General features: G+C 38.9%; 1 protein-coding gene and 1 long non-coding RNA gene across 14 annotated transcripts in view; one reads left to right on the top strand and one right to left on the bottom strand.

Moving 5' to 3' along the window:
* The window catches only part of PWWP2A (PWWP domain containing 2A), a 33,165-nt gene extending 6,317 nt beyond the window's left edge, over positions 1–26,848 (bottom strand). For 2 of the 13 annotated variants that reach the window (XR_002178396.3, XM_019945242.3), the window contains exons 1-3: positions 26,172–26,846; positions 7,991–8,952; positions 1,553–1,622 (exon numbers count right to left, since the gene is read on the bottom strand). Coding sequence is in view for 11 of the 13 variants with exons in the window: in XM_019945242.3 (XP_019800801.1) it covers positions 1,553–1,622; positions 7,991–8,952; positions 26,172–26,761 (1,622 nt within the window). In the remaining 2 variants the exon portion in view is untranslated. Of the gene's footprint in view, positions 1–1,192; positions 1,326–1,552; positions 1,623–7,257; positions 8,953–20,811; positions 20,842–24,845; positions 25,021–26,171 lie in introns of those variants that run through there. The other 11 variants (XR_004525937.2, XM_019945246.3, XM_019945243.3 and 8 more) reach the window with 9 other exon arrangements.
* LOC109551709 (uncharacterized) lies at positions 1,301–25,763 on the top strand. Its single transcript, XR_002178402.3, has 3 exons — positions 1,301–4,961; positions 22,683–22,735; positions 25,247–25,763. It is a non-coding gene; the product is annotated as an uncharacterized lncRNA (long non-coding RNA).
* Positions 26,849–27,201: the final 353 nt, after the last annotated feature.

Genomic DNA, 27,201 nt, shown 5'->3' on the forward strand with positions numbered 1-27,201 from the left:
AGAACCTTCAGTCTCCTTTGTAGAGTGCATGAAAGAAGGAAGTAGAGGTCACACTCTTAGAGCAAAGCCCAGAATTAAAAACTAAAGAATTAAGATTACTATCTTCCTGAACACTCAATATAAATTTTCTCTTAATACAATGTAGCGTGATGCAACATGAACAACCAGGAAAAGGATAGTGCCTCATTTTACAATAGACATTCTGGTTTTCCACCCTAATGCTATTTTTCTAACCAGTTATTTCGTTAGGGTTTTAGACAAACTGCACATAGTTCTTCCCAGCATACCAGGACAAACACCAAGATGTGCCACTCCCAGCCGGATTCCCTGCTAAAAACTAAACGGTGAGGGGAAATCATAGGTTTGTAATCAACAGCATCTCAAACAGGAGCCATGGGTAGAAATGACTACCCTCTGGAAAATATGGCCACGACGCACACAGATCAAGGCCTTGGAATGTGAGGTATTTCCCTCCTGCAAATGGGAAACAATCTAATCATACCAGTGGCAATAAAAGGGGATGTTCAAATTAATGTCCACTTTTTCACCATTTGGCAAGATATTAAAATAATAAAACACCAGGGTTCCAGGAAAACACAGTATATGTACAAAAAAGCTTATTTACACTACTTAAAAGCTGACAAGTACAGCTCTGTGGTTCTAATACCTTTGGAAATTCCTCCTAAGAGGGACCTCTACTCCACTGAGCCCCGCCAGCTCAGATACTTCTCATGCCTTTGAAAGGATCTGGGGTGTGCTGGGCTTCTCAGATGGTTACTGATCATTAGTACGTAAGTGTCTGAATCATAATTCCTTTTCCTCATTCAAGAGTTGAAATGTCAGTGGACTTCTCCCCTCACCATATTCCCCATGACCTCCAACCCAGCTGCCCTCCGCAAATGCCTGTTGGGACTAGTCAGACCATGCCTACTTCTAGATATCTGTGGATGATCAGCATACTATGATTATTGGAATTTTCAGATAAGAATAACGTCGCTGTAACATTTTTTAAATTTATACTGCGTGTATGTTGAAGAAAGATACTATCAAAAGCTACCAGAATGAAATTTCTATGCCACATACAGAGAGCGCTAGTTGTGGTAATGACAGCAAGTATATACGTAAGTCTTGCGCCAGGCACTGTATTGTTTTAAACATTTAAATTCTCACAATTACCTTTTGAAGAGGTACTACTTCTCTCCCCCATCTCACAGATCATGACACTGAGGTAACCTGCCTAGGATCACACAGCTTGTAAGTGGCAGATCCAAGTCAGGCTTTGCCTAGGAAATCTGGCTCAAGAGCCTGTACTTTCAACCATGTGCCTGAAAAGTGAACAAAAAGTGATCCTTTGCTCAATAAAAAGACTGATACCGAGGACTATTAGTGCAAAAATGTTAACGGACACTCCAACTCACCTGCATCAGGCGCAAGTTACATTCTCATAAGTATTTCTATCATTTACACTGAACAGGATGATCCTCTCACAGTTCTATTAAAAAAAAAAAAAAGTCTCCCCAGGCAAGCCCAAAAAACCCCTATTATACTTTACCTGGGGGGAAAAATGTATTCCTTCCAGGACTTTTCAGTAGCTTTTAAGAGAATCTTTGTGCTGCAGAAAACTGAGTGAGGGATACTGAGGGTTACAAAATTATCTTAAATATTTAAAAGACAAGCTCTTGCTAAAACTTGATATGTGTTAAAATTACAAGTTTTTTAGTTTACATGAAAAGGAAAAAGTGTGATTATAACACAGCCTTAACACTTTGGCTATGGGGGATCTGGTATTCCTTCTAGATAACCACACTGGATAGAAAAAATTATAAGGAGGTTTCTGGCACTAAGACTTCTAAGGCAACAAAAGGTTAACTGTCACATTCTTATGATACAAGGAAAATTCCATATTTAAATAATGGCTGTGTTTTCAACTTATTTTTAACGAGATCTTACAAATATCAGGAATTTAAAGAAGAAATATTTCATGCACTTTTAAACCAACTTTTAAGACAAGTTAATTTTAGAACTGGCCAGTTTTCAACATCAAAGTTTTATGAAATTGTTTTACAAACCAAAGTGTCTAACGGAAGAAGGCCCACAGCTTAGACCATATACTACAGCCATGTAATTTATTCAGTTGAAAATGAGAATCTGACTCAGAAATTCACTATTATGATAAATCCTGGTAACTTTTGAGTCTATTTTCTTCATTTCCTTTACATATCCCCTCAACCAATCTTTAATTTATGCTAACATAGGAATCTATAAGAAAAAATTCAAGTTTGGCAATTAGTTTTTTCAGAGATTAGATACATTAAAATTTGATTCTATCCAAGATGGATTTTAAGGCATGATATAAAAATTCAGTATTTCCTACCAAAGTGTAGTATACAAGATGATCTTAGAATTTTAACAGAATTATCTACATGTCAAGGCATATTTGTTTTCCATTGGTAGTACTGACATAAAAAGTGGAAAAATGGTACACATGTGAAAATATGGTAAAGAGTGTGATGGTATGTAAAATAAAGTTTTGGAAACTAATTTAATTAACTCCATTACTAAAATCATTTAAATGGTTTCCATATTCACAAAATTGTTTTTGTCATTAGGAGGTGATGGTTTTAACCTAAAACCTACTGTTAAAGAGTATTTAATAGGTAAATGCAGTCATACTAATAGACCTAAAAATTTTACCAAGAGGTAGGGATAGTTGTTAAAAATGGGGGGCACCGGGCTTCCCTGGTGGCGCAGTGGTTGAGAGTCCGCCTGCCGATGCAGGGGACATGGGTTCGTGCCCCGATCCGGGAAGATCCCACATGCCGCGGAGCAGGTAGGCCCGTGAGCCATGGCCACTGAGCCTGCGTGTCCAGAGCCTGTGCTCCACAAAGGGAGAAGCCACAACAGTGAGAGGCCTGCATACCGCAAAAAAAAGAAAAAAAAAAAAAAAAAATGGGGGGCACCATTAGCCCTGTGCAGGACTGCAGGTTGATTAGGAAGGAATGCTGGAAGCCAGGCTGCCAGAACAATACCATCCAAACTTAAAAGATTTCTATCAAAAAACAAATTACAGATGGATGGTAGTGATGACTACACAACAACATGGATGTACTTAGTGCCACAGAACTGTACTTACGGTAAAAATGGTAAACTGTATGTTAGGTATATTTAATAATTTTTTAAATACCAAAAAAAAAAACCCAGCAAATTACAATTCTCTATTAATATGAAGGGAAAAAATGATTTCCACCTAAAGTCCCAAAGAAAGTAAACCGGAAAAAAACCCTGTTTGAGTCTATAAAGGTTAAATCTCTTGAGTGAAGAATAAACAAATGAGTTGAGCTGTTTCTCCTCTGATCTCAGTATCAACTATCCATGGTAAAAACACCAAGATATCCTGGAAAACTAAAAATATATAGATCACCTATATGACTTAAACTACTGAAACTTTCATTTTTTTTACTTCTCTATTCACTCTTTGTTGAATGGAGTACAGTAAATGTATACAAACTGTAAATACAGAATATTAAGAGCCTAGTAACTAAGTCAGAACCAGGTAAAGGTAATTAAGGCAGCTTAGCTGTTTTATTTCTCCTGGCTATTGGCAAGGCACCAGCCTCCTGTTCTATTTCTGAATTCCCTCTATCAGGCATTTTAATTGTTTTAATAGCAACCATATTAATACAATTCCAAAGCAAACACTAAATTTGTCCCAACTTAGAAACAGGGTCTTCAGAATTCTCTCTGGCAAATTCCCTGTTGGAGGCCATCACCGGATACAGATCAAAACACTGACCTGAATTTAAACATTATCAACTTCTCTAGACATCTGCCAATCTCTTCTCTGCTACGAGTACTACCAAATGTGAACCAGTGCAGCACAAGCTATAGAAAAAATTCACAACTTAAAAGGAAAAATCTAATTTTAGATCCAAATTATAGGTTTCTTAAGGTATTTCCAATTCTCAATTCAGTTATTTTATATTAAAGAATATGTATGTATATAAAAGAATTTAAATGTGTATCTTCAACATAACCAATAGTAAGTACAACCTGCTCAAATAGGGGTGCAACTCTATTTTTTAAATTAGAAATTCAGACCCGCTAATGAAGATATTCATTTAGCTGATTTTAGTAAGTTCCATATCCTTTGCCCACAGTCCATCTTCATATCTATATTCCTGTCTGTTGTCTTTGCTACTTAGCACCAATCTAAAATTACTATTTATAGATTTTCCCCATGAAAACCAAGTAGGGACACACCATCTAGTCCTGTAAATAGGCTTCAGACTAGTGAATTCTACTTTCTTGGTCTCACTGATATCTCAGGTCTCTGGTTCCACATCTATAAAGAGTCCCTTCCAAACTTACAGAAGAGACCTTTTCTGGTCTATAAATTCTAGAAAACTGAAAGACAAAAACACTCTGATGCTTTACATTTCCAAAGATTTCTAGAAATAAAGACATCTTTACCTTTCACAGCTCTTACTTCCCTTAGTTTCTCCCCCTTGCTAATCCTATTCTAATCACTTTTCTTAGACCACTAGAGATCTGGCCTAAGCCTAGTTTTCTCTCTGCAAGGGGGAAAACAAATACCCATTTGGTTGTCTCCATATAAAGAGTTCAGTGTCTCCTTTTTTGTTGTTGTTAAAGAGAAATGTAAGAGAAAAATGGCTACAATTACCCAATTCAACTCTATCTCCATCTACAGTGGATACTGGACAAATATATCTTAGCTGCTTAAGAAATTTCTGTTTGAAAACACTGTTTAGTATGCAGCTATTGGTTTACTGTTTAGAACACACAGTACATCTTTAAGATTACAGAAATTCTTTCAAACTTGTTTCCCTATAGAAACTTCAGATGAAATATGCCAGACTGCTGGTTTAAAACAGAGGGATTATTTGGCATAATAATAAGAGATCATGCACATTTGTGATTATGCTTCAACCTTTTCTTCAAAGGTATGGACTATATCAAATTGTTACTTTTATACTCAACAATCATGATTTTATCTTTTTCTTTCTTCTTTTTCTCCATGGCTTCTGAAACAAATCAAATTTAGTTTATCCCACAAGAGCACATTTGCCCAAGCACTTAACTACATCAGAAGTATCCACTGTCAAAACCATTTCTATGTTAGGATAAAACTCACCTGGATCATTACCCAAAGCCTTAGAATTACATAACTTAGGTGACTCTTTGCTTTGCCTGGTTTAAATCTTCCTGAACCTTAGATTTCAAACTTTCGAAAATATCTGCATGAACAAATTCACTAATCTGAAACAAGTTCTCTGAAAATCTTTTAAGATACTTCCTTAAAACCCCTCAATCACACTATGAACTTCTTTCAACCTGTTATAATCAAAGAATTTTTAAAATACTATATTTCTGTTTGCAGGAAAGAATATGTTCTATTCAAGTGAAACATTTTTTTTAAATTGTGTGTTTATTATGATCAAAAAGCATTGACTGAGTTCCCCAGAAGAAATTCCACTTGCTTTTGCAGAAATTGGTACATTACCTTAAGGAAGCTGACCGAAGACTACTGATTTTCAATCTCCATTAATCTTTTCATAATTAATTCCATAGTAACTAAGATATTTCAAACTGCATTACTTAGAAATCCATAAAAAGTTGCTCTCTTTAAAAGTTCCAAGTTTCCAAAAGTGTCAAACTGACATTGTATCACATTTAAAAGGTAAGTTGGAGCCTAAAATATGAAAGCAACTTAAAAAATCTTGGGACAAACTTGCCTCCACAGGCAATCAATCAGATTTTTCACTAACAATACAAAGCTAAAAATGGAAAATAAGAAATCAAATCTTAGGGACAGATGGACCATGTAGAAAAATAGTGAGCTAAGTTACAAGCCCCAAAAACAATGATACCTGAGGCAGAAGATAAAGCAGAAAAGAGATTGATTTTAATTACACAAATGTAAAAAAAGAAAAAAAAGAAAAAGAAGCATGTGATGAAATATTAAAGCTAAAAATGAAATAATTAAAATCCATACACTTATAAGAAATTGGCTGCAGGAGGGTCTCAAGTCTAGAAGTACATCAGACCTCTATACTACAAAACCTCATTTTTTAAGAATATATTGATTAGTCACTTATTTGAATTTTATCATGCTCAGATTATATATTCCCTGATAGGGCAAATAGGAAAATAAGTGATTTTTTCACCTCCTCTATACACTATTACAAAGAATAATTTTCTACCATCTTGAAATTTTTCAAAGCTTTTTGAGAAACACACACAAATAATTTGGATTTAGTCGATTTTATTTACAGCTTGTTTTTTTTTACATTTCAGAGCATTACACAATTACATTTTCTCATTTTCTGACCTGCAAACAGATACCTTAAATGGAAATATTTTTTAAAAATTATCAAACTAGGTACATCCAAAATGCAACAATTACATATATGACAATTAATTCACAAAGTGTAATTTACCAGGACGTATCCTAAGAATTTAGGAAGAGCCAGTCAGGAGAAATCTGACCAAATTTAGCAATCACCTATTTACATATCCAAAGACAAACCTATCTAACGTCCCAAACCAGAAGTCTGAAAGTTTTTGTTAAGTCCCCACTGGACAAGAGAGAGAGCGATGATTCAGACCTAGCCAGCCTTGACAGTCTTAATCCCAAATACTGGGCTATTTCCCCAGCGTGCAATTCAACAGCAAGCATCTCAGTTTGTCAAACATCTTACGTATCAAACTCCCATGCCATTATGCACACAGAAAGGCTAAGTGTTCATTAATTAAAAAACAAGTAGTCATTAAATATCCTCACTATTCCCCCTAGCTCACCCGCCCTTACTATGATCCCAGATATGCAACCTGTGTCACATAGTGACAGGCTTTATTTGATACATGTATGTATCTATGCGTACACACACACATATATTTACATGTGTGTATATACGTATACACATACACACAGTACTAGGTACAAATGGCAATTAACAGTCCCTGCAAAAATTCATTTTCAGTTGAGGCTATGGCTCCTATGCCTTGGGGTGGTTTTAGACTTCAAAACTGAAAAATACTAAAATCTCACTTCCTTAAGACAAAATTTGATTGCTTGTTCAGTTTAAGCTTCTCAGTCTAAAAATGGCTGTAAGGTTAAGTATAAAAAAGCAGCCAACTGAGTGCAAGTTCTCTCCCCAATTTGGCCAAGCTATCTCGTAGAAGTTACCCCTAACTAGACTAGAAAATCTGTGGCACCTTCCAAAGGTTCTTGCCTACCTTACTGTCCATGTTCACGTTTCAAACTGTGTCAACAGAGCCCGCACTTCAGGGGTCAGCTGTTGGGCAGCCTTAGCTGCCTCTGTGATAGCCTTGCGATACAGGCCCTTTCTCTTCTTATTAAAGCGTGACTGGAAGTTTTCTAAAAAGGGGGAGAGTTGCGAAAGAGCCAGGAAAGATGTTGTTGGAGAGCCGAACCATGAAATACGGGCCTCCTGTCGGACTAAAAGGCCGTTATCTTTCCGGCTCACAGTTATAGTAAGAATACGGGCTGGCCACCAGGGGAAGCCATATATCTTGGCCCAAACAATGTCCCCTACACATATGGTCCTGCCGTCTGGTGTGACGCACTTAGAGACGTTTTTGGAAAAGACTTTCATTTTCAAGGAATTACTGAGCTTTTTCTCTTCCTTTGAAGAGGAGGAAGTAGAGGATGTGGAAGGTGCATGCATACAGCCTGGAGGAAAATCAAAGCTTTCAGAAGAACTACACTCAGAGTTGGAGGATTTCAAATCATCTGTGCTATCAATGCTACACACTGAAGCACTGGAAGAGTCAGACTTCTTTTGATTTAGGGTCATGTAAACAGAGACATTGCTTTTGCTGCCCTTTTTCCCCAGTGTCTGTGGTTCATCCTGCTCACCAGGCACAAGCACTTCAGTTGTGTCCTGAACCTCACTGCTGGCCTCTTCAGGGCCTTTGGAGGGACTCTGATTTTCTGAAGGGGCCTCACCTGCTGAGCGGGTAGAGGTGCAGCGGGACTGGGGCTTTGGTGCCATCTTGCCGCTCCGCATTTTCTCCAGTCCTGTCTTCAGAGAAGAGTCATTTTCTTCATTCCTGTACCTCTGTGGTTTTAAACGAACCCGGGGTGGAAGGGAACCTGAGCTAGGATTCTGGTATCGACGTGTGAAATGGACTTTTGAATGTGCATTTTTGGATGTAGAGGTTTCATTTTGCTTCTTCTGTGCCTTTTCTTTGGCAATTTTCAGCACTTCCCGAGCTTTTGCATGATCCATGTTCTTATTCTGGAGCACTTTTTTAGTACTTAACTGAGCTTTTGATGTATTTGCCTGAGCAGAAACTTTGACTACTCTGCCTCTGCTGTGAGCAATAGTTGAAACCTTAACCACAGCATTTCTTTTCTGGCTTTCATTTTGGTTTTTCCCATCCACCTTATGGTCAGTTTTCAGTTTTTTGTTCACAGTAGTTACACTTTCATTTCTCCGTTTTTTATCTTCATATTTAGAAGAGTCACTTGCACTACTACCTTTTCTAATTTCTTTTTTTTCAGCAACGACACTGTTTTTACACTTGTCACACAAGACTTGTCTGGGTCGTAGTTTAATAGCATTCATTATTGAAGTAGGTTCTTCCCTGTACATTTTTCGTTTGGGTCGCTTAATTTTCCGAGGAGGTGGCTGAGGTATTGATTGGTTATATGTGTCCCTGATAAACAAAGGGGGAGGATAAGGTGCTCCTTCATGGAAGAGAGGTGGTGGTTTGCAAGTCCACAGGCTTTCAGCCAAGCTCAGCTCAGGAGGCGGGACAGGAGAAGGGTCTTCGGGAACAGCACCATTCACGTCACGCTTGACATCTGTCCCTTGGAATGTATTATTTTGGAGCTGCATGGCTTCAGGTTTATCCTTATATTCCCTTTTGGGAAATACTGTCACAGGGATCCCATGGGGCCCAAACCTTTGAAAGAAATGAAAGGAGAAAAGAAGCCATTAAGTTAGTGTCTATAATTCAGTTTCTTGAAACACCACCTAATGTTTATTTATACGACCTTTCCTGAAAACTATTTCACTTTAAAAAACAAAACCAAAAACCTAAAGACAACCTCCCCGAGTCTCAAAGCCCTCCATTTTTGGGGGGCTTACATTTTAGGTCTACACTCAAAAAGAAATACTCAATAGTTGCTCTAAGCAATGCCATAATAGCTGATGTTATTTAAAATAGATCTTTCCAGTCTTGAATCAGTAAGGATGTTCTATCAGATAGCTTAATAGTTAATATCATTTGATATAATGTTCGCTCAACTATAGACAACATGTCTAGTAAATGCAACTATAAATTTGTAACATACGTATCTTCCTCTGGTTATAATGGCTTTCAAAAGCTTCACAAAACAAATACAGCCCTAACTACCCCAAAATATTGAATCAGTAAAATTCCAACTCAACTTTATTGTTTAAACACTATAAAGATTCAAAGGCATTTGCTTCTCTACTGTTCTACCCTAACTCTTAAGGCCTTCATCCAACCCAGCCACCCCCCCAAGAAAAAAACCACAAAAACACTAGAAATTCAGATACTCAAATAACCTCAAAAGCAGACAGTTATAAGGCTATAGCTTTCTAGCTTTTTAAAATCACATCATACATTAAGAAATATTTTCACATTGCAATCCAATAAAATGTTTATGCATGTATATATACATGCATGCACATAAATACACACACTTAAGCAAAAGTTTCATTAAATACTTGACCTTATATTATGTGATACATAATTATATTTTTTTCCTACTCTGGTCTATTTTCATTTGTTTTGATGCTAGTCAGATGCATTAAATGGATTTCAAAACTCCCTTACAGGTCCAGACCCAGTTTGCAAAGCACTGGTATAGAACACAAATCTCTACAATTATCAGTTTCTAATAAAACAGGGGTCAAGTAACCTTGTTTCTCCTGTAGACTTAGAAATAACTGTGGTTTAATCTGCCTGGGCTAAACATCAAGAACCCTTAAATCTAAACTTGCTATACTCAGATTCCTGCATATAAAAATAAAATCAGACTACCAAATGATTTCATCATGTACATGCTAACATGCTAATTTTAGGCACTCACTGAGTCAAACAGTACTGAACACAATACAATTCTAACATCAATCCTCTAAAGCAGAGGTGCTTAGAACCTAAGGACTGGCTTCAAGTAGTTGGGTAGAACCCCTGACATTATTAGATGCAAATGTTTTGTAAAGTTCTCTTTTTCTGGAGAATGAGTCTTGGTTCTCAGAGTCTCTAAAATGTCTTTACGTCCCCAAAAAGATACAGAATTCTTTGTTGGAAAGAAATCTTGAGATTAAGTTCTTAGGGCTGCAGATACACCTAAACTTGGTTAGGGATATAGGAAGAGCCAACACCAGGATATCTGGTTCCAACACCTAAATGGTTTTTTTCTTGAAGTCTTGTTAGCTTGGCTACCACAAACCAACAACTTTTAGCAAATACAAACCACAAAGGAAGAGGAAAGCCTTTTTACCTGGAGTGGGACAAGTTTGGGTCTGGGCTAATCCACAAAGGAAGGACACATTCCTCACTATACCAAACTTTGCAAAAAGTAGCTTTCAATTCAACTATACTTCAATTAAAAATAAATAAATAAATAAATAAATAGCTTTCTATTCTAGCATAGTATTTCGTACCCAAGTGTTTGCTTCCTGACTACTTAACTGCAAGGCACTTTGAGCATCTGGCCTTAGCTTATATGGAGGTGCTCAACAACCACTTTTTCAAGGTGACAGGAAGACAAAGGTTATTCTTGTGTTTTCATCTAGAACTACATAAAACAATATAACTTATGAGATGAGACCACTATTTGTATTAACAATAAAATTTTCTAACTTGTATAAGAAGCCATCATTTTGCCCCATTACACTTTCACTTGTTTCCATAACTGAGATAATAAATTTCCTCCTTTTATTAGGAATAACCAAACCTCGAGCATCTTAAAAGTTTTTTTACCAACTTTGTATCCTGAAGCAGTACTAAACCTCTCTAAATTCAGTTTTTGCATATGTAAAAGGGAGTAACACTATTTCCTACCTTAGAGAATTCAGGGGAGGATTAATAGGTCAACAAATGTTAGCCATTTTTCTTGGCTAAACTTTATTTAATTTACTTCATTTAAGTAATATGATCTTACTTTCAACTAATAATACCGGAGTTTGGGATCCTTTCTATAACTCTAATTCATTATCTCAATGTGAGGATGATCCAGCCAATTACTTTAAAGCTGTTTATATCAAATAAGCTGTGAAATCTGATACGTCTACCTTCATGGAGTTTAATAAGAACATTAATTTCACTTCTGGGTTTTTCTTCTTCCTTGCCTTTCCTTCTTAAGAATATAAAATACAAGGATTAAATGTTTTTAATAACATAGGGAGGCACTTAATTGTGTAATGATGAATGGAAACTGCAGGCACCAAAAGAAAAAGGGAAAATAAAAAGACTGGTAATTGTGGGTAGTGGATTGGCAAAAGCAGAAAAAAAATTTTTTTTAATTCATTTTTAACATCTTTATTGGAATATAATTGCTTTACAATGTTGTGTTAGTTTCTGCTGTATACCAAAGTGAATCAGCTATACATATACATATATCCCCATATCCCCTCCCTCTTGCATCTCCCTCCCACTCTCCCTATCCCACCCCTCTAGGTGGTCACAAAGCACCGAGCTGATCTCCCTGTGCTATGTGGCTGCTTCCCACTAGCTATCTATTTTACAATTGGTAGTGTATATACGTCGATGCTACTATCACTTCGCCCCAGCTTCCCCCTCCCCACCATGTGCTCAAGTCCATTCTCTGTGTCTACGTCTTTATTCCTGCCCTGCCACTAGGTTCATCAGTACCCTTTTTTTTTTTAAGATTCCATATATATGTGTTAGCATACGGTATTTGTTTTTCTGACTTACTTCACTCTGTATGACAGACTCTAGGTAGAAAAATATTTTTAACTAATAATAAAACTTCCTCAAAGACCAGAAGGATAAATTATTGTAAGAGGAAAAGGGAAATCAGTGTCCCACTCCATCTTAGTAATCATTCTGTTTCCCTTCCATGGACAACATTTAATACCATGGCCATGTTTTCAAACTGGCTGTGGAGAGGTTGGTTGCGAAATCAAATTTCATGGGTCACAGCTATGATTTAAATTAAAAAACAGTGTTAAGTATATGTAACTGCAATGAATCTGTTTCATGTATCCATGTATATATAGGAGTCTACAGATAAAATATATCTGTAACTATGCTCAAAAGTTTGAAAGCCACTGACTTATGAAACTATTACCTTAATAAGAATATAAAGTAGCAACAAAATTATGGTCTCCTAAAACCCCTAAAATCTAATTTCTCAAATATAGTCGGGGAAATCTGCAACACAACAACACTCGGTGATGTTTGAAAATGGGGTAGGGCGCCTCAAGACTGAATGGTAAGACTCTCCTAGAGTGGAACCCAGGATCTAAATTTTTAGCAAGCATGTCTGCTTTAGCTTTTTCTAAGGTGAAGATATTTATGTCCCATATGAATGCTCACCAAAGAGTGACCTCAGCAGAGGAAGAATTTAATGATCAGTGGAGATGTGCAAAGCTGACTAGTGTCCCTTGCTTGAGCTTTTCCTAAAAGAACTTTTTACAAATACTCCATGAGTTGAGTAGTAAGACTCAAATTATCTCTGCTCCTTCCCCTCCCCTTCTTTGTGCAGCATGAATGTATTTATTAATGTATTAGTGACTCATTCTAACCCTTACCCATTTACAACTTTTTGTACCCAAAATTTCTAAAGGAAAATTACTCAGGTATTACGGTTTAATTTAAAATAGCTTTTTGGGAAAACTAGGTAAAATATATAAGAGACCTCTCTGCACTATTTTTGCAAATTCCTGTGAATCTATAAAAAGTTTTAAAACTAGCTATCATCTTAATAATTTAGGAGTAGTGAGTGTCAAAATTCTGAGGAGGGAGAATACTGGGGCTTCCTAGTTATTTTTGTGTCAAAGCAAGAGAAAATCACTGTGAAAAAGAATCTTCAGCGGGCTTCCCTGGTGGCACAGTGGTTGAGAGTCCGCCTGCCGATGCAGGGGACACAGGTTCGTGCCCCGGTCCGGGAAGATCCCACATGCCGCGGAGCGGCTGGGCCCATGAGCCATGGCCGCTGAGCCTGCCCGTCGGAGCCTGTGCTCCGCAACGGGAGAGGCCACAACAGTGAGAGGCCCGCGTACCGCAAAAAAAAAAAAAAAAAAAAAAAAAGAATCTTCAGCTAATGTAAATGGGAAACAAATGCTCAGAAAAAAAGTTCAGGCGTGTTAGTTGAGACAGGCCCCAGTGTTCTTTCTGGACCAAACCTCCCTCCAATAAATATATCAAGGAAAGACAAAAAGAAAGCTTTCCCTCTCTTAATTCTTTTCTCTTAAAGAAGCTACAGTAGGAAAAAATTACATGCAACTAACTCATTTAAAAAAAATCTAGATGTATTTCATTTCAAGCAGATGTTTTCAGAAACTACCTCCCTCCTTAAATTAGCAACAGGTTCAATCATAAAGGAGGGAAAACTGTGAAGCAAGCTTATCCTGTTTCACATTGCATCTCTGCAAGATTGGTTATTATGGCAGAGTTTAATCTCAGGACAAATGAAATTAGTTCACAATAGAAAATTTTACAAAATAAAATGTATATCTACACCGCAAAAAATTAAAAATACAAGCCAGCACATCCACTTCTGGGTATATAGCCAAAATAATTGAGAAAAAAGGATCTCAAAGAGATATCTGCACACCCATGTACATAGTAGCATTCACCATAGCCAAAACGTAGAAACAGCCCAAATGCCTCTTAAAAGACAAATGGATAAACAAAATGTGGTACATACATACAATGCAACACTATTCAGCCTTCAAAAAGAAATCCTGTCACATGCTACAACACGTATGAACCTTGAAAACATTATGCTAAGTGAAATAAGTCCATCACAAAAAGATAGTGTATGATTCCGCTTATATAAGATATCTGAAGTAGTCAAATTTATAGAAAGAAAAAGTAGAATGGTTGCCGGGGACTTGGGGGAGAGAAAAATCAGGAGTTGTTTAAGGGGTATAGAGTTTTAGCTCTGCAAGATAAAAAGTTCTGGAGATCTGCTTCACAACAATGCGAATGTACTTAACACTGCTGAACTATATACACTTAAAAATGATTAAAATGGGCTTCCCTGGTGGCGCAGTGGTTGAGAGTCCGCCTGCTGATGCAGGGGACACGGGCTCGTGCCCCGGTCTGGGAAGATCCCACATGCCACCCCACATGCCACGGAGCGGCTAGGCCCGTGAGCCATGGCCGCTGAGCCTGTGCATCCAGAGCCTGTGCTCCGTGATGGGAGAGGCCACAACAGTGAGAGGCCCGCGTACCGCGCAAAAAAAAAAAAAAAAATGATTAAAATGGTATATTTTATGTTTTTTACCACAATTAAAAATGTTTTTAATCGTCTATCTACCTAATGAAGAGGGGCAAGTTTGACGAGAAGCAGTATATTTCCATGATAGTAAAGGAATTATTAGTCCAGGGGAAATAGTAATTACACTGGAGAATAACAGGACAACACCCTGACCTGAGGAAGGACTCAAGTGAACATTCACCAATGAGGGCACATGAAGATCACATGCCCACAGATATGGTGCCCTGAGCACACAACATTGTGTGTATAACCTGAGCCTCTCCTAAGCAAGTATCAGACAACCCTAAATTGAGAAATAGTCCCCATTACATATATTCTATATTATATTGCAACTAAATGCAATAATACATGATCTTTTACTGGACGAAAAAAGTTTTAAAGGACATTTCTGAGAAAATTGACAGAGTAATGAAATATGGGCTACAAAACAGATAAAAGTTCTCTTATCAATGTTTCCTGAATTTGAAAACTATATTGTGGTTATGTACGAGAATATCTTTGATCCTGGGAAATAAATACTCAAGTAAAATCAGTGCATCTAGATAAAGAGTTTGAGTTCTCTGCTTTGAAATTATTTCAAAATAAAGTTTAAAAATTATTTTTAAAAGTATAACCTTAAATTTAGTTTACACCTCAGTTCCATCAAAACTTTCAAGGAGGGACTTCTCTGGCGGTCCAGTGATTAAGACTCCGGGCATCTATTGCAGGGAGCACGGGTTTGATCCCTGGTTGGGGAACTAAGATCCCACATGCTGTGGCATGGCCAAGAAAAAAAAAAAAACTTTCAAGCAAAGAAAGTATATAAAAAAGATTTGTTCTACTTAAGCATAAATGCCAGCAAACTCACCTGAAGTACCACTAAGCGCAAAATCTATTCAAATACAAGTATGCTAATTAGTCACATAGTATAAAACTAGGTCCCAACCCTAGGACCTAACTGCAGTAGGTGAGACCACAGTCACTGCCAAAAGAGGCTATAGACTAGAGGGAAAGAAAGCACTGAGGATTAGTGATTAGGCAATGAGCTTTGCAGAAAACTGACTACACCTGGAAGGGTCCAAGCACATTAAGCAAAACAGTAGAGGCAGAGAGTGGTTGCCCATTTCTGAATGTTGGTAACCAACTTAAGTTAGTTTAAAAAAGTGAAACACTGAGGTGCAGAAAAGCCAACAGGTGAAAAGATGCAGCGTAGGAATTACCAGTCAGCAAACAGCCCCCCTCCATAGGAGACAGGTAAGGATTCAGAGACTTAAGCAATAAAATACAGATAACCACCTGGTGGAAAAAGAGGGCATGTTGGTGAGTGTATTAAGGGAGGGTTAGGTAACAGTGTGATGGATGAAGAATACTAGTCTCAAAAATAAATAAATAAATAATGGTTCTGAGGAACCTAGGGGCAGGACAGGAGTAAAGAGGCAGACTTAGAGAATGGACTTGAGGATACAGGGAGGGGGAAGGGTAAGCTGGGACAAAGTGAGAGAGTGGCATGGACATATACACACTACCAAATGTAAAATAGATAGCTAGTGGGAAGCAGTTGCATAGCACAGGGAGATCAGCTCGGTGCTTTGTGACCACCTAGACGGGTGGGATAGGGAGGGCGGGAGAGAAGGAGACGCAAGAGGGAGGGGATATGGGGATATATGTACAGCTGATTCACTTAGTTATAAAGCAGAAACTAACACACCATTGTAAAGCAATTATACTCCAATAAAGATGTTAAAAAAAAAATACTAGTCTCTTAAAAAGACAAGACCAGTGAAGGCTTCTGATTAAATATAGTGATGGGACCAAAAGTGTACATCACTTTGTTAAAAAGTTTAGCTGTACTAGTCTGTTTCCACCATTTAATAAGTACAAAGAACACAAAAACATCTTCCTTTCCCTAACTTTGAAGTATGTCATTCTCAAATGTGAGCCCTTCTCAATTATGGTTTTTTTAATTTTTATTTATTTGGATGCATCGAGTATTAGGTGGCTCGTGGGATCTTTCGTTGTGGCGCGAGGGCTTCTCTAATTGTGGCGTGCAGGCTCCAGAGCACACGGGCTCAGTAGTTGGTGACCGGCAGGCTCTAGAGCGTGCGGGGCTTAGTTCGCTTGCGAGGGCTTAGTTGCCCTGCGGCAATGTGGGATCTTAGTTCCCCGACCAGGCATCGAACCCTAGTCCCCTCCATTGGAAGTCGGATTCTTAACCACTGGACCACCAGGGAAGTCCCTCAATTATGATTTAGAAGCATGTAAGAAGCAGAGAGACTGTAAGGACTAAATTTCCCTAATGAGACTGTAACTTTCTCTTCATGACAAAGCCCATAATTTCCTCATAAGCCACCTGCCCCAAGGGGTATTGGGAAGAAAAGATTGAGACACATCCCCTACCATCCATCACAAAACTCCTAGTTATCTCATTCTCTCGTAAAATATGTCATCCTTCCTTATTAAAAGGGGAAAGTCATACTTCACCAGTATTACCTGAAGCTTCCACAGACTTTTTCAAGGTATTTTGAAGATGCAGATTATACTGTAGGCCACAATACATTTAGGTTGAGTGGCTATTCAAGCAAACCGATTTAAGTGACTATAATAGCTGCTGTCATCTTAGTGCTGCCACTTAGTAGCTACTTCATAGAAGTATTATTAGCCAACAACTATATAGCATTTACTATGTGCCAGGCACTATTCTAAATACGTACTTATTTGCATCAGTTGATTTAATCATCACAGTTTATAGCTGATGAAACTAAAGCACAGAGTGTAGTGGCCTTCCCAAGATCACACAGCTAGTGAGCAGTAGAGCCAGGACATGAACCCAGGCAGTCGGCCCAGTCAGGTTCTTAACCACTACTACTACTATTACTGCTTCCCTCACGTCAAGTTACTTAACGCCCCTCCCTCCACCTCCATGCCCCACTAAGGAAGTGGAGGAGCTGACAGGTACACATACTCTTTTCTGAACCCCATGGAGGTGAACAGGCTTCAGAATTCAGAATTTTCCCAGTTTTCAAAAGATAATAAGCACCCTATCATCAAGCATATTACTATTTCAGCAGTAAAATGAAATGAAAGAACATTCACGCTAAATGGGATAAATACATACAATATGCTCACATAATTTCAGTCAGGTTAGGGTCTGCCACCAAAAAATTAACAGGAAGTTCAGTTTTCAGAGCTTTTTGGATATTGGAATTGCAGTTAAGTAACTTGACAGAATTGTCAAGATTAACTTCAAGATTAATTAATATACATAACTGCTTACCATACAGCCTAGTACACAGTAAGTAGGCATGATACATGGTAATTATTATTAGAGTAAAATTAAAACATACTCAACTTTGTTAACTAAGTAGATGGACGGTGTTTCTAATTAAAAGCCCCAAGTATTACAAGGGTAATCTGCAGGGACTGTGGGTACCCAAATGGGTGAGGAGGGAGGGAGGATGACTTTATCAACATACAAACAAAACATCCACCAATTATGAACAAGAATGCCAGGAAGTATCTTTTAAAATTAACTGAGGGTGGGCTGCATAAAAGTCTTAAAAGAACATCTCTGTAACCATAAGAATTTACTCAATCTTTTAAAAAGTCTATGCAATCCCCTTTTACAAATATAGCTTTGCTTTTGGAGGGAGGGAAAAAAGAAGTTAAACCCGAATAATTCAGATTTTAAGCTCCCACTCACGTACCTTCAAACAATCCTCTAAAAACAACTTACCTGGATATTTTGAAAATAAAGATGGAAACAACTATAGAGAAAACACTGACGCTTCAGCCTTTTTAAAAGCAAAAATAGTCACAACATCTGTATGGTACTCATACTATTTAACTCCCTAACAGTAAATTCTTCTTTTAAAATAACCATCCAAGAAAATGATAATGACCACAAAGTGGCAAAATACTTTTAAGAGCAGACAGATGTTGACTTCACTTTTGTACAACATCACTTAGAGAAAGATACTTGACATTTTCCCAAGAAAATGAACACTGATATAAAAGAATCTTTTTAATTATTAACATAAATACTCATCACAGCTTTCAAACACTTGAAAAGAATTCCCTTGGTCCTGGCCCTAAGACACCAATAAGCAGTTTTACGTTCTCTATGTTTCCATTATGATTTCTATGTACTTTTGATATTTCTTTTGTATTATGTCCAATAGAGTCTACCACACAGAGGTCTAAGTTATTTTTCAACAGATGGACTTTTTCTAAAAGGCAAATTATTCAGTTTATTTCACTATTTCTATTTTACCAAAAACAGGTTGTCCAACAACTTACTATATGTTAGTCTTTAAATTCTTTTCCAATTCAATCATCCAGCACTTAATGCTGATCTCATGCTCAACAAAATTCAAATCTGACATTTTGTGATTCCTCCCATGATGAAGTGGACTCCACTGTTGCCAGGGCCAGGCCAACCAAGGCAAAACATTTAAGACCTAGGACCATATATGAAGAAGAAACCCCATTTTCAAAAATGCCTGAAGAATTCACTAAATTGAACTGAAGAGCAATTCTTATTTTAAAACCAAGCAGCTATTCCTGGTTGAGTGAGGAACAGAGCGCTCTGCCATTTCTACCTACCAGGGTAACTCCCCACCAAAATCATAAGCTACATGGTAAGGGCAAAATATAGAAATGTATTAGAACAGCGTTGTTATCAAACCTTAGAGAATTGTATATCATTCAGAAAAGCATCTTCAATTTCTCAGTGCTTTCCTATTCAAATCACAAAACGTAACTCTCACAAACTGCTGTGACTCCCAGCTGTTCATCTTATTCCATAAGCAAAAAGGCATCTTCGATACACCTACTAATATCTACCACTTATAGTTTTAGGCAATTTAATCTCTCTGAGCTTTCCTGTCTTTATCTGTGAAATGGGTATTAATAGAATTTACTTCATTCGATTTTCTAGAGTAAAATGAAACAATGTACACAAAGTGCACAGTGCCTAAAACAGGAGTGGGAAATACATAGTAGCTATTATTAATTACAAAGTAAAACTTGGCAACCTTCCTAGATGGTGGGAATAGGCAGAAAAGTGAAGTCTAATACTATAGAAGGTATGTGTTTTAAAAAGCTAAAAAAACATTATTCTGTTTTAAGGCCACTTGGTACAAAGGGAGAGAGACAAAAATTATGGACTACTTAAATTTCTAGCGGGCAGCCAGATTTAAGAAACAATTTGCAAGTCTAATTACCAGTTCTACAAAAAGTATCTGGATCTGCCACCCAAGTGGCCCATCCCCATATGTACTGCTTACTTTACAATTACATTCCAATCAAATTACCCAACAACTTAAAAAACAGGTTTAACAAATTTACGGTCCCATTATTTTGGCAAAACTATCCCCTAAAAGTCAGTTATCTCCAAATATGCTCTAAGAATCATCTGCATCGGAATCACCTTGTTAAAAACAAACTGGTAGAGTGGAGCTCAGAAATCTTAAGCACATTTGTTTTGAGAACAACTGCCCAAAAGATGTTTAGCCAAAACATTCTATATTAAATGCACCCGGAGTATAACTTAACCTCCACTTTCCTGCAAGATCTGCCACTATAGCAAGCTCTGTTCTGCTGGTGTGCCTGAATTAATATGGGAATTAAGGTAGAACAGGACGAATAAATATCAAGAAATAAGGATGCACTTCAGAGGCACAAATAACGACTAAGAACATCTTTCATTTTTAATCAATGTGAAATTAACTCAGCCGTAACAGAGAAGATGAACACATAATACACAAATTCTTTAATGGCCCCCCACAGAAAAACTGATCTTATGAAGATTAAACCTAGTTTCATCAGGAGCTTTGCTTTAAAACAGTACACTGTGAAGTATGGTCTTATTTACACATAAAAGGCTGAAAATTAACCTTATTAGATACCCAACTCCAATAAAACATGCCTGGAATAATTTGTGTGTAACACATCTAGTTACCTAGTTCATGAAATTTATTTAATACTGTGATGTTACACAGAGTCCTTACATTCAAACTAGACTTTTAATGTCCAACAACTAATCATTTCCAAAAAAAATAAATCACTGCAGTCCAACAAGTGATGAACAGCTCACTCTCAATACTGTATATACTAGTACAGCAGTAGGTGTCCTAAAGCTGCCTGGGTCAGAAGGTGATTAGCACTTGTCTCAAAGCTATTTCACTGTGGAAACCCTTTATCAACACCTTGGGGTATAAGCAGAATAATCATCAAAAAATATTAAAAGTGTTTTAAATAGGTACAACTCAACACAATCATTCAAGCATACTACTTGAGGGCCTAAATTCTCAACCTGGACACTTAGTATAAGCTACTCATACCACTACTCACTGCTTCACCAGAATGGCTGTATATTTTTCCCACCAAAAGTAGGGCTATTGCACCATACGTTTCATGATCTCTGTAAAGAAAAAAAATCATTGTCTTGGTTTATATTTCCTTAAAAAAACAAGTAAATCTACAACTTGTCTTAAGAACTTAGTGAAATCTGAAGATTTCTAAAGAAATCACCTCAATTCTTTTTAATGCAACCCGCATACACACACAGAAAAGGCAGTATTTGTAAAAGATCAATTCTGAAATACAACCAGCTACAACCTTTAATAAGCATGTACCACAAAATTAAAATGCACAAGGGTTTTTAAGCATAAGCATTTACTTCATGATCCCTTAATTCGTATCACGTACCAAAAAAATGGAATCAGAAAGGTTTCTCAGGATTTCAAAGCAGCTTTATAACTTTAAAGATGTGGAGAACAGTAACAAACAGTTTAAATGATCCCTCTTGTAGGAAGCAACCACAGGTCCCATTAAATATGTCCCTTCAAGAATAGATTGAGAAGACTGAGAAACTACCATTTCAGAGGACTGGGCTGAAGGCTGGTTAAATTCTTCTAGGTTTGGAATTACTAAAGTTGGAGGTGTGTTTAAGGGATAGGCCTAGAAGTTTGCAGGCAGGCAAGAGATATCGTACCATTTCTACTGACCCAAAACAAGGCCCTTAGGGGACTACAGCTGTCCCTTCTGTTTGCTCTTGAGGGAAAAGGACTATTTTAAAAACGTTATGGAAATGCATCCAAGGGGATGCAATCGGAAAAAAATCCAGAATGTGGAAAATTCTACCAAAAAAAGTCTATGGAGGGCTTCCCTGGTGGTGCAGTGGTTGATAGTCCACCTGCCGATGCAGGGGACACGGGTTCGTGCCCCGGGGTTCGTGCCCCGGTCCGGGAGGATCCCACATGCCGTGGAGCGGCTGGGCCTGTAAGCCATGGCTGCTGAGCCTGTGCGTCAGGAGCACCGCAATGGGAGAGGCCACAGCAGTGAGAGGCCCGCATACCGCAAAAAAAAAAAAAAAAAAGTCTATGGATTAACAAATCAACTGCAAGGAAATAAAAGTAATGGCAGGAGAACTACAGATGAAAAACTCAGGAAACTTCTCAAACAACTGCAATGTATAAACTTTACTTGATTTCTAATTTGAACAAAACTTAGATGTTGATTTTGAGACACTGCACATGATGATGTAAAGGAATTGTTGCTATTAATTTCAGTGTGACAACAGTAGTACAATTGAATTTTTAAAGTTCTTATCGTTTTACAGATCTCTACTGAAATACTTATGGTAAAATTATATGTTTAGGATTTGCTTCAAAATAATCCATTGGAGCTGGGCATACAATGAAACACATTTGGCTAACAGCTGATAAATGTCGAAGCAAGGGACATTCATTTACCATAATATATAATACATGGATGTTAATTTACCATAATAAGAAAATTAAACAAATATTGTGGTACAACCACTGATTATTCTGTCTAAAATAAGATAGTTTAGCAACCTGAAGGAATGCTTATTATATAATGCTAAATGAAGAAACAAATGTACCTATGTCAAAATTTCAAAAGCATAAGGTTAAGGAACAAAAGAGAATAGGAAGACCAAACTGAATTTGTGAGTTAGTTGATTATCTACTTTATCTACTAGTATTAGACTACTCTCATTAGACATTGCTAATGAATTCAGTAGGCAGGTAATTTAAACCACCTAAGAGAGCTGCGTATAAAACAATAGTGGAGAGGCCTAGAATAAACTAGAGAATGCAATGCATACCTCAACTTAAAAGCATTCAAATAAATACTCCACTACATAAAATCCGTTTTTAACCAGATATTCAAATATCCTCATTTTTAGGGTGACCAAGTCATTTAATTGCCAAAGCAAGCTACTTTGAATGAAGAAAGGAGGTAAGAATCAAACCAGGATGGTACAGGAAAACCAGACCACCTGGTCACCCTATTCACTTTATCTATATAAACTGAGGCATTAAGTTTGTTTGCTTATTTGTGCTTAAAGTGAACTGCCTAAACTCAAAATGAATTAGCCTCATACACACTAGAGACTGAAGCCCAGCGAGGCACAGAGATTTGCTCAAAGTCATGGTGTTAATTGAAGAGGCAGGTGCTACAAGTCAGCACCCAGTACCCTGACACTGTCCAGATCAATCTACTATTTAGTACCATTTTCTTCTCTTTAGGTTTTGGTTTTCTTAAAATTACATGTGTCCTGCTCCTTTTTTCCACAAAAAGAGTCTCTTCAAAATGTGTTCATCAAATAATTCTAAAAATAAGGCAAAAAAATAATACAATAACAGGAAGGTGAAGAATGTCCAACAAATGCTTACAAAAGCAAACTCCTGATTAATCCACATGTATATGAAATCCTGTACTCTAAGATCAAACACTTTTTCTACATGCTGGACAACCCTAAGACATTTCTGTACCGTGCATGATGTCAGAATAAAAAAATTAATAAAAGCAGTAACTGGACCCTTGGAAGACCGGAGAAAAGCACACATACGTTGATGCACCTAGTAGCCTCCCAAATGTTAATTCTTTCCTGATTATCTCACTGAAGAGGCAAGAACCAAGACCTCAGAGTCTACTACATTCCCAATAGACAGCTAAGGAAATGGGGAGTCTCCAGAGCAGCTTCTATGGCTATGAGCTGACTAAAGAATCTCTTTGGCTCCAACACCCATACACAACCTCTGTATTATCCCATATAGCTATTAACATCAAGATAAGCACTATATTTCAGAAATATGCAATTCTTTACTTACTGCTTAACAGGAAATCTGCCAGCCCAACTACCTTCCTAATATGAAATTAGAAAAAGCATAGACTTTAAAATCAGATCCAACTTACATCTGAGCCCTTACTTTGCCATTTACAAGCTAGCCAAACTGAAGGAACTTCAATTTCCTCCTATATAAATGAAAAATACCACCAGAATTATGGAGGTTAAAGCATGCGGTACAAAGCCTGGTACTTAACAGGCACTCAGTAGGAAGCTCTTGCTTTAATTTTTATTTTATATTGGAGTATAGTTGATATACAATATTGTGTTAGTTTCAGGTGTACAGCAAAGCGATTTAGTTATACATATACATATATCTATTCTTTTTCATATTCTTTTCCCATATAAGAGGAAGCTCTCGTTATTTCTACCTAATGGTTTCATTCAATGGCCAATTCAAATAGGATACAAACTATTTTTATTTTATTTTTTATTTATTTATTTTTTGGCTCTGTGCCGCCTTGTGGGGTCTTAGTTCCCCAACCAGGGATGGAACCTGGGTCCGGGCAGAGTACAGAGTGCTAACCACTGGACCGCCAGGGAATTCATGATACAAACTATTTTTAAAGCAACTGATGACTACAGTCACGGTCTTGGTAAAGTCTGTAAAGAGCTATCTCCTGGATCATCGGTTAACCCCAAAACTGTGCATGAAAGTATGCAATCAACGTAAGCACAGATTACAAAATATATTGGCAGATCTATTTTTCCAAATTATATTAAATTATGAAAAAAAGATACTCAACTAGTCAATCACTGGTCCAATAATAATTCCTTGAAGTGCTAAATTTTAAAAACACTGCTTCATTTCCTCAGCACTTCCACAATGTGTGTGACTCCCATATAAACTTCTAGAAGGCACAGACTGTGTCTCATACATATAATATTCAGAATAGCTAGGAGGGTGCCTTATACAGATGTGCTCAATAAATATTTGGTGAATGAAAAGTTGATATGGTTCCCTTAATGGCGTTTTAAAAAATACTTTAATGACAGGATCCTTTCACTTCAAAACATTAAATTGCAAAAGGTTCATAATAAGAACAGCACCCCCAACAAAAGAAGCTGCTGTTTATAAGCACTGTAGGTAAAACAGACCAAAACTCAAAAAACGAATGGCTTTCCCTATGAAAGAAAATTTTAAAAAACAAAACACCAAGACAATGAGCACCTCAAAAGAGGACAGCACTGTCCATTCCATTTCCAGAAACAACTTACCTTTTTGCACCTCCCTTTTGCAGATTTGAAATCCAGATTCTCACACAATCACTGGCCTTCGCTTCTGTTTGATTCAATAGCATACACACTACTGAACATACACATTCTCTCTCTTGCTATTATTAAATACATCAGTACTGGTCTTATTCTGCTTTATAATTCCGAAAAAAAAAAGTGCAAAAGTCCTAACGCAAAATTCTTTAAAGGAAAAAAAACTAATTAAAAAAAATTTTTTTGAGATTTAACAATGTTTGAAGTAACTGTAAAGGCTCCCATCTTTTCCCATACTTCAATTATGTATTTTAAATGGCTTTCTTCCCCAAATGAGAAGATTCTTGTGTCTTGATGGGAGGGCAAGCAGTTACAAGTAAAACGTACTAAAATAAGCCATTTCTCAACAGGTGAGAGACCATCAGAGTGTGTGCTGTTGCAGGAAACAGAATGGAGAGCCGTGAATGGGAGTCTCTGCACTTCATATCTGCAAAAGAAGAGAATAAAAAGGTTAACTTAACTCTAGACTTAGAACAGAGTATCTTCATCTGTTTAAAGCAATGCCCATAAACAATTTAAATTTAAAAATGAAAATGTGCTAAAACAAGAGGTTTGTGGGTGAACTCAACCATTTAAACTGTATCTACAGTTTTAGAAGTCAGTATCTTGACACTTTTATACCACACCATCTTGATATTAAAGGTTTAATAAAAAATCCCATCTCTTCTTTAGACTTTTCTTAAAGTTATCATTAGCCAGTTAGCCAAATGTGCTAGGGGGAATTAGTTCTAACCATAAGAATAACAGTCGAAGAGCTGATTTTTAATAAACGTTCTTCCCTTTATAAGGAGCGGCAGTTAACCTTTTGGGAACCCCAATGCTCACACCCCTTTCTCCGACCTCATTAAAGTTAAAGGTTAATTTGAGAACAGCGCAATCTCCCGTACCCAGCACCGCGTTCTCTGCGAAAATCCTTCTGCGTTTTGCACTGACCCACCCGCCGCAGTGTGGGTGAGCCAGGGCCAGGTCACGGAAGGAGGCCGGGGTTGCCGGGGGGTGGGGGTGAGACCCGCGAGCCCGTCAAGCACCCGCGGCCCCCCCCCCCACCCGGCGGCACACCTGCCTCGCAGGCGCCCACCTGGGGCAGGGACCGCCCTCTGACAGCCCCGCGCGCCTGCCCCACTCGGAACGCGCGCCACGCGCCACGCGGGACCCGAGGGCGGCGCAGGCAGCTGGGCGCCGGAGAGGCGAGAGCCCGGCGTGAAGGGGCCGCCCGGGCTCGCTCCCTCCCCGGGGACCGAGCGGACCGGGGCGTGCTGGGGGCGGGAGCGGTACCTTTTGGACAGATCCATGAGGACCCCGGAGAAAAGCTTCTCCCCGAGGCGGAACGACACGACGAGCGCGTCCTCAATGATGTGGTCCAGCGTGACCCGCACCTCCGAGCCGGGGATCAGTTGCGACACCGCGGAGTCCCCACCCGCCGGCGGCACGAGCGCCGGGGCTGAGGGCTGGGGCAGCGGCGGTTCCTGGCGCTCCTCGGGAGCCGCGGGCTCCTCGGGCGGCGATGCAGGGGAAGGTGAAAGGCCAGGCCCTTCCTGTGGCGCGGCTGCCGCCGGCTCCACCACCCGGGCGGGTAGCTTCTCCTCAGGCTGCAGCTCCGGCCCCGCCGCCTCCGGGCTGCGGGCTAGCTCCCCCGGCGGCGGTGGCGGCGGCGGCGGCGGGAACGGCGGCTCGTCGGCCTGAGGAGAGGACTGCTGCCCGTCGGCCTCGCCGTCCGGCACAGACGCTTCAGTGGCCGTGACCGGGAGGGGGTCAGTGCCGGCCTCGCTGCCGGGAATGGGCTCCATCTCCGGCTCGGCCTCGCCGGCGCCCCCCTCCCCGGGGGACGCTGCAGTCGCTGCCGCCTCTGCAGCTACGGCCGCCATTTTCTTCCTGGCTTCTCCCTCCTCCAACTCAGTCAGTCTACAGCGGCGGCGGCGGCAGCGCTGCTTGGTTCCCTGGGCCTTCCCCTCCCTCCAGCGAACAGTTTTGTCCCGCCCTTACCCCGATGCTTGTTATTGGCACCGCGCCATTGGTTCTGTCCTACAGCCCTCCCGCACTTGCAATATTCCATTGGCCAGGTGGGGACGTCTATCATCCAGTCAGTCCATCCCTCCCATTACAGAGTAGGAACTTCTCATTGGCCGGACTAGTTGTCAAATGTCGAATCTTAGAGGAGGAGTGTGGGGCGGGCTCAAAGGGGGCGGGGGGAAGTCAAAAAGCTGAGCCTTATACTTATTGCCTCTTTCTATTGGATGGAAGAGAAAATGTAGTCTTATGGTTGGCCTATGCTCCTGCCCATTATCAGCCAGGGTTTCAGAGGTGG

This window comes from Tursiops truncatus, chromosome 3 (assembly GCF_011762595.2).
Source record: "Tursiops truncatus isolate mTurTru1 chromosome 3, mTurTru1.mat.Y, whole genome shotgun sequence".
NCBI classification, from domain to species: domain Eukaryota; kingdom Metazoa; phylum Chordata; class Mammalia; order Artiodactyla; family Delphinidae; genus Tursiops; species Tursiops truncatus.